The 14,484-nt window shown below is 30.7% G+C and overlaps 1 protein-coding gene across 3 annotated transcripts in view; it reads right to left on the bottom strand.

Moving 5' to 3' along the window:
- Positions 1-5,308: 5,308 nt before the first annotated feature.
- The window catches only part of LOC143085206 (uncharacterized), a 67,057-nt gene continuing 57,881 nt past the window's right edge, over positions 5,309-14,484 (bottom strand). Inside the window, exons 1-3 of one of the 3 annotated variants that reach the window (XM_076261438.1) lie at positions 9,123-9,234; positions 7,485-7,588; positions 5,309-5,627 (exon numbers count right to left, since the gene is read on the bottom strand). In XM_076261438.1, coding sequence (XP_076117553.1) covers positions 5,378-5,627; positions 7,485-7,582 — 348 coding nt within the window. In that variant the 5' untranslated portion in view covers positions 7,583-7,588; positions 9,123-9,234 and the 3' untranslated portion in view covers positions 5,309-5,377. Of the gene's footprint in view, positions 5,628-7,484; positions 7,589-9,122; positions 9,235-14,484 lie in introns of those variants that run through there. The other 2 variants (XM_076261439.1, XM_076261437.1) reach the window with 2 other exon arrangements.

Below are 14,484 nucleotides of genomic sequence, written 5' to 3'. Positions count from 1 at the left end.
GTTTTCGAGGTCTTGAGTGGTTTTCGCTATAATGAATAACATGAATGAACTTTTAAAAAATTACGCCTTCAGGATATTAGTCTTCAAGTAAAAACAATGTTGATCATTTATTGCTGAGGTTGGATGTCACCGGCTAACTAACTACTGTATCTTTAACAGAATATGTGTTGATCTTGGATAATAGAAGAAGTATTTGAAAAGCGCCAATTTTCAGAGCAAATCGACCAATTAATCTTTTTTTTAACATTTTCAAGATAATTCATTGGTAGTTAATTTGAAGAAAAAAAATGTATCTGAAATTTAACATAGATTGCTGTATATATCTTGAAATTTTTGAAAATATAGAAAAAAAATAAAAACAGATTTTGATCTTCGACCTTATTTTATGCAAAACTGTTACCACATTTCTTTTTGACGACATCGATATTTCAAAAGTACTAATTTTTCCGAATCCAATGATATATAATATAGCCATATAGTTTGTTAGACGATTAAATCTAAAAAATATTGTGTCTGGTCACCGTGCTACTAATGAAGAATAACATCTGAGTATGGTGCTTACTACTCCTTATGTTGCGATTTCTATATTCTTTACTCCTCATAAATAATCCACGTAATCGTCCAGAGCTCCGTAATGTTTGTCCAATAAAGATATTCATGATAAACATCAATATTAATGGAAGTAAAGACAGCCACACTAAATCTATGACAACATAATAATTTTCGTCAAAATTGAAAGATGCAGGTGATGTGTTATTGCATATATATTCATTCTATACTTTCATCAATCCGTTATTTATAAAAAGATGATCACATATTGCGAAGCTCATCAGCATTGGTACTATAAGAACTATTTTAGGCAGTGATGAAAATTTTGCAGTTCGAAATTAACTGAGTTTTCAAAAACCTTTCAACAGTTATGGACACCAGTATTAAAAACGAAATATGCATTGAACAATATATCATAAAGACATCCAGTTTACAACCGACGTCAGAAATAGTCCGAATGTCGAAATCGAACGTTGCTAGAATCCATCGTCTCACTAATCCAGTTATAAGTACAGTAGTGTCCGATAATAAGAGAATAAAAAGGCAATTGTAGGTTATATTTTTCCATTGTTTCACCCAACATTGTAAACGGATAAAATGTCCGTTGAACGTCCGGTAGACGTCTGTTTTGTAAGGTATTCGTCCGTTTTGTTTCCGTTTTGTATCCGTTACGTGTCCGTTATACATCCGTTGGAGGTTTGGCAGATAAATTCACCAACGGACTTCTAACGGACGTTTAAGGGATAAAACGGATGTTGATCGAATGTGAAACGGACTTCTACCGGACAAATAACGGATAAAACGGATGATGAACGGATCTGAAACGGATAAATGCCAATTGAAAATTTTGCGTCAGAAATGTCAATTAGATTTCGTAAGATTCATGAACTCTTATTAATAAAAAAAAAAAAAGACACTAAGAAACCTCTGCAATTTTATAAGATGTATTTATAGCAAGCTCACTCCTTCTTAACAACCATAATTGCTTTACCATACTTATACGTATAGAAAGTATTTCTTTATACAATTTTAACTTTTATATTTGACTGTATAAGTACATATATTCTTTTATATGTTATCTCATCCGAAATTTTGAATTTTATGCATTTTTAATGAATTTTCATTTTTATTTTTTTTTTTTTTTAACTTCTCTGTTACCTTTGTACTTGCATGGTTTTATGATAATAAACTATCTATCATAATTTAAAAAATCGATATACTGATTATGCCTGTAATGGGTCCACTATTGGAAATAAAATATATCTCTTAATATATCTTATCTTATCTTGTTTATTCATAATTGATCATAGAGTAAGGGCACTTCTTCGCAGTCTTGAAGCTCTTATTCAGGCAAGACACTGCCCTTTGGCTGCATTTTGAAGAACAAACCAAAACCAGTTTCACAGAAACATTTTAAATATTTATGCAATTAACATGTATTATTATTGTCGCCTTTAATTTTTCCGTATATCTTGTTCATCCGTTTTATCCGGTATGTTTCCGTTAGGTGTCCGTTTTATGCAGTACTCGTCCGTTAGATGTACGTTCGACATCCGTTCTGTCCTTTACGTTTCCGTTTCTCGTACTTTGCGTATCCGTTGTGTGTCCGTAATGCATTTGTTACACGCAACGGATAACAATTTTGTCAACGGACAACTTTTATTTTCATCCGTTAGGCAACCATTCCTGCTATCCGGTAAGGTGTGACCTAGGCTTTACCATACAATTATTTTATTTACCCGTTCATGTGTTCGTAATTTTATATGGCGGCATTGTGTCCAATGTTATTGTTGTCTTTTTCATACTGTTTTACATCACCCACCTTCCTTTTTTGTTTTATTAATTATGTATTGTCATTACGTCATTACTTTTTACAATTGTGACTTTAATGGAGAGTTGTCTCATTGCATTGACACTCATACAACATATCCTTATGTCTATATATTTTGTTGTTAGCTGATTTCTGTAACGATATTTACTACTTTATTGTATACGAACATCAAAGGAAAAGAAAATCCATTGTCGTAGATTTATCTTCAACGTTCGATCAATAAAAATCTAATATAATTCCTGAGTTTTTATATATTCTCAAACAGGCTATTCTGGAGTAATGTATTGCTAATCATTCTTCTTTCTCTATACCTGTAAAAGTGTCACCTTCTTTATGTTTAGAAATACATCAATGGTAGACAAATCCAAAGTATGGTTACATTAATTTGCTAGAGAAATGTTTAATAACGCTTCTGTTTTGTAAGGCTCTGGTTCTTTTGTGATGACGTATCTTTACATATTATCTATTGTTATGCAGTAATCATAACACTTTTATTATCACAATCCATTGGTAGAACATAATTCAAAATAGGCAAACATTCACGTTTAATATCTAATACGAAAAAGACATTAACTTTTAAAATAACGTTTTCAAAATGTTTTGTTAGAAACACATTGTAAAGTTTCATAAACCAATCAAATAAAGTGATAGATATCAATAACAGGTGCACGTTGCCATTACGCCATACTACATTGATAAGATAGTAATTATGGAGTTTGCCATTGCCTATTCAAATAAACGATTATTCATAATATCGGACATCCTCATCCCCATTGTTATTTTTTGAAAGTTTGTTGAAAGATTCTGTAAAAATTAAATAGAATTTTGAGGTTATGATTTCAACTTACAATAGACACGCGACAAGCAAACTCATCAAGATGCAAAAGTGAAACTATACTAATACAATACTGAACCAATAAAGATACAAAGGTGAACCCATACAAATGCAATAATGATCCAATAAAGATACTAAAGTGAACCCATACTAGTAGTAGTGAAACCATATAGGTACAATATTGAATCCATCAAGATGTAATAGTGAAACCATATAGGTACAATATTGAATCCATCAAGATGTAATAGTGAAACTATATATGTGCAATAGTGAACTCATATAGGTGCAATAATGAACCTATACAAATGTAATAGTGAACCCATAAAGGTCCAAGAGTTAACCAATAAAGGTACAATAGTGAACCCATTAAGATACATAACTGAACCCATAAAGGTACAATAGTGAACACTTAAAGGTGCTTCAGTGAACCCTTTAAGGTGCAATAGTGAACTCATAAAGATGTATTAATGGACACATAAAGGTGCAACAGGTAATCCATAAAGTTACAATAGTGAACAACGTATAAGGGTACAATACTGAACCCAGAAAAGTATATTAGTGAATCCATACAATTGCAATAGTGAACCCATGAAGGTAAAATTGTGAACCCACGTGTGGAAAGCTGACCTGTGTATAGCTATTATGAATGCCACTGATTTAAAGTTTGACACTGCATTTATTGAATCGTGCATGGAACAATGAAAATAGGAAATTCCAGTAAAAAAATAATTGTTTGTTTTGTCTATACATGATATGTATTCTTTTTGTTACATTTGAAGATGTTTATATTTTATTTAATGTTGAAATAATATGCTGATCTTGATATTGTGTGTTTAACAAAACATTATGTTTCGATTATTCAGACAAGTCAATTGTTACTTTTGTCTGTGATCATGTCGAGCCGTTTTTAATTGAATTATTATCATTTGCAAATACTGAAACTTACGATTTACAATGATGCCGATTAAATACTTTACATGTTGTAACGCGATAAGCTTGATTGAAAAACATTGATATCTTTATTTCTAAAAAGTCGTAACTCAAGATAAATCATGCAAAATCCTAAATGCTTGTAGGAAATATGATCTTTTAGAAACAGTATTTTCACATATACCGAGTGCAGATTGAATCGTTATGGCAGTTTTACGGTAAGCAATCAAAATGTCAAGATTAATGTTAATTTTGGTTTAAAAAAAGTTAGAGTGTTGTGTGAAAACATCATGAACAGTGAGCTACTAATATGTTTCTTATATGTTATTTATATTTAATAATCACGCTGGTATTTATATCGTTTACCATAAGGTATTTACATATCTAAGTTGATACGTTACGCTCGTGCATTTTCACACTACACGAAAAACTTCATTTGCAGGTCCTTGTGCCTTACAAACAAAAATACTTCAAAATAGTTATGAAGTAGAACTAGACAATTATGATTCTCCGGTCAAGTTGGTTCACTGATATGTCTCTCGACTCCTCACCCTCATAGATCTTCTGACTCCAGACTAAATGATAAATTTACACATTGTTTCCTATTCACCACATTTCTTATTCAATATTTAATCATTTCATAGTTATATAAGAATCCACTGAAGGAGTAATCGAGGTCTGTAACTGAATAAAATCTAGTATAACAATGTTTGACTAAATGTAAAACGTAAACATATATTCCTCGCTTGCTTTATGAAGTAATACATCATAGAACAAGGAAAGATACCAGAGGGATATTCAAACTCTAAAATAGAAAATAAACAGACAATGCCACGCCTAAATTGGAAAAAGACAAACAGACAAATAATGGTACACAACATTGAAAACTAAAGACTCATCAACACGAACCCCACAGAAAATGGGGGTGAGCTCATGTGTTCCGGAAGGGTAAGCATTTTCTGCTTCATATGTGGCACCCGTAGTGTTGCTCATGTTAGTAAAACCCGGTAAATAGTCTTATTCTGTATGTCTCATGTTCGAAATTGTTGTGCAGTTTTCATGTACATGGATTCAAGAAATAAATATTGATTCTAAAAATAAAAACAAACAACAGGGAGAAATAAACCAACACAGAAGCTTTTTTTAAAAGAAATGTCAGTAAATGTTTTGTATGTGTATTGTTTATTTATCAAACAATCAAAAGTCATCCTGTTAGATATAATGATATAGGTTTAACATGGCTTTCTATGATGTCCATATTTAGGCGATCCACATGTGCTTGCTTTATACCATGTCCTAGCAAATTTACATTTCCCTCCATTCGATTTTAACCAATTGGTAACTCTTCTATCACACTCGTCACCGCATGTTATCATTTCTGTTCGTCGACAAGCACACGTAGGCCAGCCCCGACAACTTTGAATTGATCCAAAGTTGTGAAGTATTCCATGTGTATCTGCATCAACAGCTTTACAAAAACAGCTACAAACACATGAATAAATCAACGTTATATTAAATATCATACTGAAGAACAGGGTTCAATCGATGACATCTATTTTTTGGATAAAACAACAAACAAAACAAAACCAGATCAGAAGAGCCTTCGGAATAAGTTGAAAAGATAGTATCTGACGAATACATTAGATATTATTAATTTGTTTTCTATTAATTATGTAAGTGAATATAGTACATGTTAAATTAGATCGGTTTATATGAAACAACATCATAAAAGCACACCAATATGTCTAGTGTAACAAAAGAAACTGATACTGCAGTTGTAGGATTAAATAGTGTCCCCCATGAAATGATGTCCCATGGACAAAATTTCACAGATATGACCTGTGGAATTTTGTTAAGGACAAGATTTTATTATAAAATATTGTCCACTTCTAAGTAAAAGTGTCCCTTGAAAAGTTATTTTATTTTGACCTTTGTTGGATATTTTTTCATAGTGAATTCATGTCATAAAAGTCCTGTCTAATACAAATAATTTAATTTACAAAAAATACTAAATCAGATTTGGCTCTCTTATTTTGATGCTGAAATTCATCACAAACTGATGTATATTTCTTGACAATGTCTGTGATTCTTGAGAAGTAATATTTTCCAGATATCTTATTACAGGTCTTATTAACCCCAAGATGACATCTACTCTCATTATGGCATAGGTACAACACCTGTTTCAGTTTGTCCTTATGAAAAACAAATTTTAATGTTTTCTCCTGTGTTTTCTGTCAACATATATATATATAAAACATTTCATTGTTTTTAATTTCAAATTGCGTGGCCTTCCTTCTAAATGATATTCTTTCATTATTATTAAACTCATAAAGTCATGTAGCTGTATATATTCACCACTTTCCATTTATGTTTACATCTGTGTTGTCTTGATTTAAATTTCAAATCTGATTTAACTAATTGATTAAAACATTACAATGATTGCTTAATTGTTTTCCTTCTTTAGGGACAGAAAAAAATAGCTACAATATGAAAAATTGTCTCTTGCTACATATTTTTATAAAAACATCCAGGAAATTATGTCCAAGCACACGGGACAATTTTTCACTATTTAATAGTTTACAAATGTGATATTCTGTCCCGTGAACGAAATTTCACAGATGAACTGTGAAATATAGTTCAAGAAGTCACAATTTCAAGGGACACTTTTTGGCTTACACAGTCATCAAGATATATTTTGTTTTCACTTTTTATTACAAATGTATTACATGTACATATTAGTTGACAGATTTGAAACCATTTCAACAATCTATGCTTCTCTTTAATTTGATTTGTTCCTTAAATTGTATATGGTAGACTTTATACATAAGCTTTAAAAAATTTATGATAAATTAGCATAAAGTTTAAATTGGATGTTCTACTATAAAGATGATGTCCTAGATGGGGGTTTTTGTTAATCTAAGGTATCCGTCGTTTTTCTGTGGTTTACATGTTGAAATAATATTATAAAAAAAACAATTATTTCTTTGCCATGAAAGTTTTTTGCGTTTATTTGTACTGTATTTTGTAATGTAATGTTATCATTTTAACGGTCTTTTAAACCTTGCAGTTTAAGCGGGAGGTTTATATAGCCATAAAACAACATCTGCTTATATCTATTTAAAATTGTAAAATGAAAATCATAACTTCGATATAATGGTTGGTTAACTCTCCAAATTGTATATTAAAATATCGTTGAATGTGCTGATAGTACTTACTATGACCGTTTATACATAAGAATACGCATTGACCGAAAGGAATAAAGTTTTTATCATAGTTGAATGGCAATTATAAATCAAACAGATTTCTGAAATACATGTATTAATATCGAATAGTACTTACTTTCTTGTGTCTCCAGTAACTCTAACCCTTCTGAAGAACCATCCTTCCACTTGTAAAAAAGATATAAGAATCACCAGGAAAATGAAGATTTTCTGCATACCTTCCTGTAAAAAACATATAGACATATTAATTGATGGTACACAGTTCATTAAGCACCTTATATGGCACATTAACAATAAGTTTCAATGAGATGAGATTGTAGGTAAGACGAGGATGAATACGTCCTTAACTCCTGGCCTTCTTCTGCAGATTATTGTAGCTAAGCATTCAAAAGTCGTTTGACACAAACAATGAATATCAGATAATAATTCTTCAAAAATACTGAGAATCAATTATTTATGTTGATTTTCTGGTTCATATTTCTTCTGTTAAAACTTGTGGTAACATGGTATATCTAAACAATAGTGATATTGCAAAGAATAAAATATGACTATATAAAAAAGACCAAAAGCAATTCAACAAAAAAAAAAGTAGACTAAACAAACAATCCGGAGTTGATCTTGTGTTCTCTAAAAGATAAGGCAGATCATGATACATTTTTAGAATTTTACTCGTGAAATTTTTTTTTGTTATAAAACGAGGAAGATTTAGTGTTCACTGAAAATATAATAACGTACAAATGATTTACATGTCTGCTTGATTTCTTTTTTTTTTACAATTTTTTTAAATATCAGAACTACATATAACACTATAGAAGGTTTATTACACATTGCTCATTATTTCAATTTAGCCTGCATATATAAATTTGGTAATGTTTCCTAATCGAGTAGGTGCAACATTTTCAGTACGCTGTCAGTTCTGATTTACTACATAAAGTGATCAAATAGACCAGTTGTATTCAAAACACTTAAATAGGAATGAAACGCCGTGAACAAAAATGTCCTGTCGCAACATTTAACACGGTACTAAATCATGAATTTTGAAACCTTTATTTAAATCACTGTATACATGTTAGTGTAGAAATTGTCAAGATAAATATTATGTTATATAAGGAATGGCTCTAATATGTGTTCTGTCTATGAAGAAATAACATAGAAAATATGGTACACACTAAGTAACCCGAAAAGACAGAAAAATATATTACAGTAATTTCTTATAATTTAATTCTAAATTGCATTTCAAACCAGAGTGAACCATGAAAAAACGTTGATTGCGTTACGGTGATATGACAAGATTATGTCTATGAACTGATAAACAAACCAATGTCAGCCAATCAGAAGACGCGTTCCATCCAAAATTAAATTATTTCTATAAAAAAAGTTTTTGTATTACAAATTGTAAAGAAGATTGAAATGCACGTGCATACACTAAGACGGACTCTGAGTGAAATTTTCAATAGGTTTTTTACGTTATTATATAAGATCTGACTTTGTTGTGTTTATGCATCATAAAGAGAAAAATAGAGTAGAAAGCAAGAGCGACGCTTTGAACATAAGGATGATTCACTTTAATACATTTAGAAGATGGCAACTTTTACTTGATTAAGAAAGAGATAGGGAACGCTTTAAACATTATTATGATATACATGGACTTTAACCTATAATGAAGATGTCAACATTTTAGTAGGAACCCTAAACAGTATGATAAATATTTTACGTTAACACTGAACATTATTTATTCATATAGTTCTAATCTTACCTACGTTATAGCAGTACTAATGTGAATACAATATGAGGCACCAATTGTTGTTCTAATTACATGTATTCAAATACAGAGGTATTGATTACAATTTTGGTTATCAGATTTCTGTCAACGTTTGCAACCATCTGTTTTCCATGAACTATTTAAAAATGTTTTCATGGAAGTTAACTTTATTATCTAATTGTGAAACAATTGTTTTCAAAGAACTATAGTCAATACAGAATTTGCAAAAATATGCATTCAACTATATACATCGTATCGCAAATCAAACACATATTGACTTATTATGTTGCATGTAACTTACGAGATCACCCCTATTTTTTTGGTGTGGTTCGTGTTGTGTATTCTTTTGTTTTCTATGTGGTGTCATGTGTGCTGTTGTTTTGTCTTTTTCATTTTTAGCCATGACGTTGTCAGTTTGTTTTAGATTTATGAGTTTGACTGTCCCTTTGGTATCTTTTGTCCCTCTTTTACGCGCACTCATTGAAAATGAAATTATTCAAAAATGTAAATCATAATTCCAATGATGTACAGTCAAGCCTGAATTTGTATTTATGTTGCAAATATAATGAATAATCGATTGTGTGCCTAATTTTGTGAGCAGTAGTCAACACTAAATTAAAAAAAAAACTAAAAAAAACTAAATACTTAAACAAGTGTTATTGAAACCTGTTTATTTAAAACTTAAATATTGATTAGAAAAGATGTACACAATGTAAACGTTATCGATAATTCAACGTCTCTTTTCTTTGCAAAGTTACGAGCACTCATTGAAGACATAACTAATAATATCAGATATGTTCCTTATGTCGTAACTACAATACCTTACCCTTTTCACGAATGTGACCTACCGAATTAGACTATTTACTGGATTTGTCATAACATAAGCAACACGACGGATGCAACATGCGAAGCAGGATCTGCATATTTTTCAGGAGCACCTTAGATCATCCCCAGTTGTTGGTGGGGTTCTTGTTGCTTAGTCTTTAGTTTTCTATGTTGTGTCTTCTGTACTATTGTTTGTCTGTTTGTCTTTTATTTTTAGCCATGACGTTATCAGTTTATTTTCAATCTATGAGCTTAAATGTCCCTCTGGTATATTTCGTCCCTCTTTTATGAAACTTATCAAAAAAATGTAAATCACAATTTAAATTATCTGACATATACAGTCAGGTCTGAATTTTGTTTTTATTTTGATTATTGATAATGTGTTTAATTTTGAGAGCAATAGTCAACACAAAATAAAAACAAACTAAAACAAACAAACAACAGAAAAAAAAATACTTAAACAAGTGTTAGTGAAACATGTGTATGTAAAAGTTTATTATTGATTAGAAAAGATGTAAATGTAAAAGTTATCGATAAACCCATGTCTTCTTTTTTTTTATTTGTTGGTGTGTTGTTTTGTTTCATTGTTTTTGTATGGTATATATATATATATATATATATGTATAGGAAAAAGTTAAGTAAAGTCCGATTGCTGGTAACATATAAGAAAATTTTGAAAGATAACAACGGTTTCAATGCATCACTTTTTTACTAGTACTTTCACTGCTTCCGCAGATCTTCAGGTAATGTGACTTGTATACAAATAAAACAATTGATTGACGTTAACAATAGTATGACGTTAACTAATACAAGGGAGACTACTAATGTCATTTTAAGACTTTAAAATGTTACGTTAAAGTTAGAATATCATTTATCATTTAATCCCGGGTTGAGAATGTTTATTAATAAGTCTTCTTTCTTCCTCCAGAGAAAATCATTTTGACGATTGACCATATACAATGGAAATATTTTAAATCGTCCATTAGAACAACGATAGAAATGGTCGTTTGCCCTGATGAGTGTTAAATCTTCATGGTTGGTTTGCTGTCTATGTAAAGTCATTCTAGTCCGCAGTTTATTTTATGTCTCTCCAACATAGAATTCCTCACAATTTAAACATATGAGAGAATAGATGACGTTTGAACTTTTAAAAGACAAATTTTGCTTAACAGTAAAATGTTTTCCATTTTTGAAATAAATTGAACTTTCTTCTATTAAATTTGGACAAGTCATACATCGTTTATCGGTACATTTTTTTACAATTGGCACAGTTTCCTTAAAGTCAAATTTTGGAGATGTTAAATATCATTTCAGACTTTTTTCGACTGTCTTTTACTGTTATAATCTTCTTTTTCTGTAAGACTTGTCCATTCTTTCCCTTTTGTGTAAATGTGTTTCAATTTGTCGCATGAAACTAAATATGTCATAATCTCGCGGATGATAAGTTGTGACAAACGGAATAACTTTGTTTAAATTGTTCGATGATTCCTCAGTAGTTTCTGATCGCCGTGATTCTGTAACAATTGGTCCTTTTGTCAGTGTCCTTTGAGTTCCGTAATTTCCTCAATGTTTCGGATCGCCGTGATTCTGTAACAATTGGTTCTTTTGTCAGTGCCTGTCGAAATGGTTGATATACAATAATTTGGCTTCCCATACATCAGTAAATGGAGTACATTTATCTATCAAAATAGTGTCACTCAGGACAAGAGCGACCTTAATCTCTTTAACAGTATTTTTAATTGGATTAATATCAATTTATTTTTTCATTTGCGGGTATTGCACATATAAATAATAAATGTAATTTCATTTTATAAAGAGTTTTAAAAATAAAATGAAAATGTGTACGATATATTTTTACATTTCACTCACTTTCAGAAACAAAATAAATCTATAGAAAAAAATAAAATATTATGTTTGCGTTCAAGTATCTTATTGATGTAGCTGTGACTTCCTCGCAGTATTTTTAAATAGTCATTTATAACTTTATCTTTTATCTTTGTAAATAGGTTCATGTAACTAGACACTTCATTATTAAATACGCACGAAACCTCGATGTTGTTAACCGTCTACATTTACATGTCAACATTAAAACACCCATATACGAGTAATATTTGATACTTGCAAACAAATAGATTCATTTGGTATTCATAATTTCTATATTTAAAATCAATTAAAACATATTTAACTCTTTTATACACATGTCATTCCTATCAATAAAATTATAATTTAACCCTGTGTTTCTCTCATCTGTGACTAACCTGTAAGGATGTGTGACTATACGGTCCTGGTTTCAACAAAACATTTACCGCTGTCATATCGTTTTATTTGCACATTTACTTTTGATTCAAGACATATTTGCATACATTTTTATTCAATATATATTTTGTGAAATTACGAAACGTTTCAATTTCAGACACATTTTCAACTGTAAAAATAAAACGTTTCCAGTTGTGTCTTTTGTAATTTATCTCTGCTACTTTAACAGACATTAATGTTGTAGAATTTTGTTTATGAAGAATGGATATGTAGAGGTATATGTACTTACTTAAACTGTTGGGTTTTTAGATTTCAACTCGTCGAAAGTTTAGTCTTGAACTTTAATCACAGGAAACAAGAGGTTTATGTACACTTGAAATGAAACATTATATGTCAATGCATGTGTTTATCAAATACAAGTTATTTGGAGAATGGTTTTGTCTTCGTTTTTATGTTTATTTTATTCAGAGGAGTCTGGTGTCGGTGGTAGGTGAACTATTCAATATTGCAGTATAATTTGGTGATTTTAATGTGTATCATTAATATCAATGTTATGTTTTTTTTGTTTTTTTTTTATTTTATTCATAATCAGCATTTTTTTACTTAACATATTAAATGTATACATGTGTTTAATGGACGTAATATGGTATACCGCTGTCTGTCCATATGTTTTTAAATCCGTTGTCATTATGTCTGACAATAACTCAAAATCGAATAAACCAATTAGCATGAAACTTTGTCTCATTATACATGTCTTGATTGATCTCCCTTTTGATTTTTACAAATTTCAGATTTGACGTTTCCGAGTTATTGGGTTTTATTCAACAAATGAGGGAACTTTCCGAACAAGGTCTCAACAGTATATAAATCTTCGATGACATTAATTTGTGTTTAAATGGTGGGAAATTCAGTTTAAAACGGATATGTGCGATCATCAAATCATCAATTAATGCCTTCGAAGCTGAAAATAATCAATATTGTTATAACCACTCTAAACAAAATGATTGTAACACACGATGTTGCAAAGGAATATTAGGTTACATCTGATCTAAAAAAAAAAATAGTTATGCCTAACAGAAAACTTCAAAGTGCAAAACATTTCAATTTGATAACAAACCACTCTAAAGTCCTTTTGACAAAGTTTGATACTATCGATGTTTCGTCTGTTATACCAGGGTATCACCAGCCCAGTAGTCAACACTTCGGTGTTGACATGAATATCAATAATGTGGTCAATTTTATAAATTTCCTGTTTACAAAACTATGAATTTTTCGAAAAACTTAGGATTTTCTTATCCCAGGCATAGATTACCTTAGCTGTATTTGGCACTACTTTTTGGAATTTTAGATCCTCAATACTCTTCAACTTTGTACTTGTTTGGCTTTATAAATATTTGGATTTGAGCGTCACTGATGAGTCTTATGTAGACGAAACGCGCGTCTGGCGTACTAAATTATAATCCTGGTACTTTTGATAACTATTTACACCACTGAGTCGATGCCACTGCTGGTGGACGTTTCGTCCCCGAAGGTATCACCAGCCCAGTAGTCAACACTTCGGTGTTGACATGAATATCAATAATGTGGTCATTTTTATAAATTTCCTGTTTACAAAACTATGAATTTTTCGAAAAACTAAGGATTTTCTTATCCCAGGCATAGATTACCTTAGCTGTATTTGGCACTACCTTTTGGAATTTTGGATCGTCAATGCTCTTCAACTTTGTACCTTATTGGCTTTATAAATATTTGAATTTGAGCGTCACTGATTAGTCTTATGTAGACGAAACGCGCGTCTGGCGTACTAAATTATAATCCTGGTACTTTTGATAACTATCTATACCACTGATTTATCGGTTATGATGAGGTTCAAGGATAAAATGGTTCATCATTGCTTAAAATCAATACATTGACGGTTGATTGCTGATAACTCATAATAATCCGTCAACCTACAAAGATTTAGCAGGAAAAGGAAAACTGATGAGTAGATTAAAAAATAAGTGTAATATATATATAAAAAAAAATATGACTATCCTAAGACCCTCTCGTGTAGTCCTAACTTTGTGACCAACTTTAAGAGATGTTCTAATTTAGGAGTACTTTGTGAAACCCACTAAGGAGTAAGATTTGTCATAAGACCAGCATAACAACATGGCATAGTCCTAAGACAGATTTGTGAAACTGGCCCCAGATGCATAGTTTTGATACTTTCTTTATACCTTTGTTAGTCTTGTATTATTTTTAATTTTAGTTTCTTGTGTACAATTTGGAGTTT

The sequence above is a fragment of the Mytilus galloprovincialis genome, chromosome 8 (assembly GCF_965363235.1).
Source record: "Mytilus galloprovincialis chromosome 8, xbMytGall1.hap1.1, whole genome shotgun sequence".
In the NCBI taxonomy this organism is placed as follows: Eukaryota; Metazoa; Mollusca; class Bivalvia; order Mytilida; family Mytilidae; genus Mytilus; species Mytilus galloprovincialis.
The sequence above is the reverse complement of the archived record's forward strand: the minus strand, read 5'-3'. Positions and strand labels throughout refer to the sequence as shown.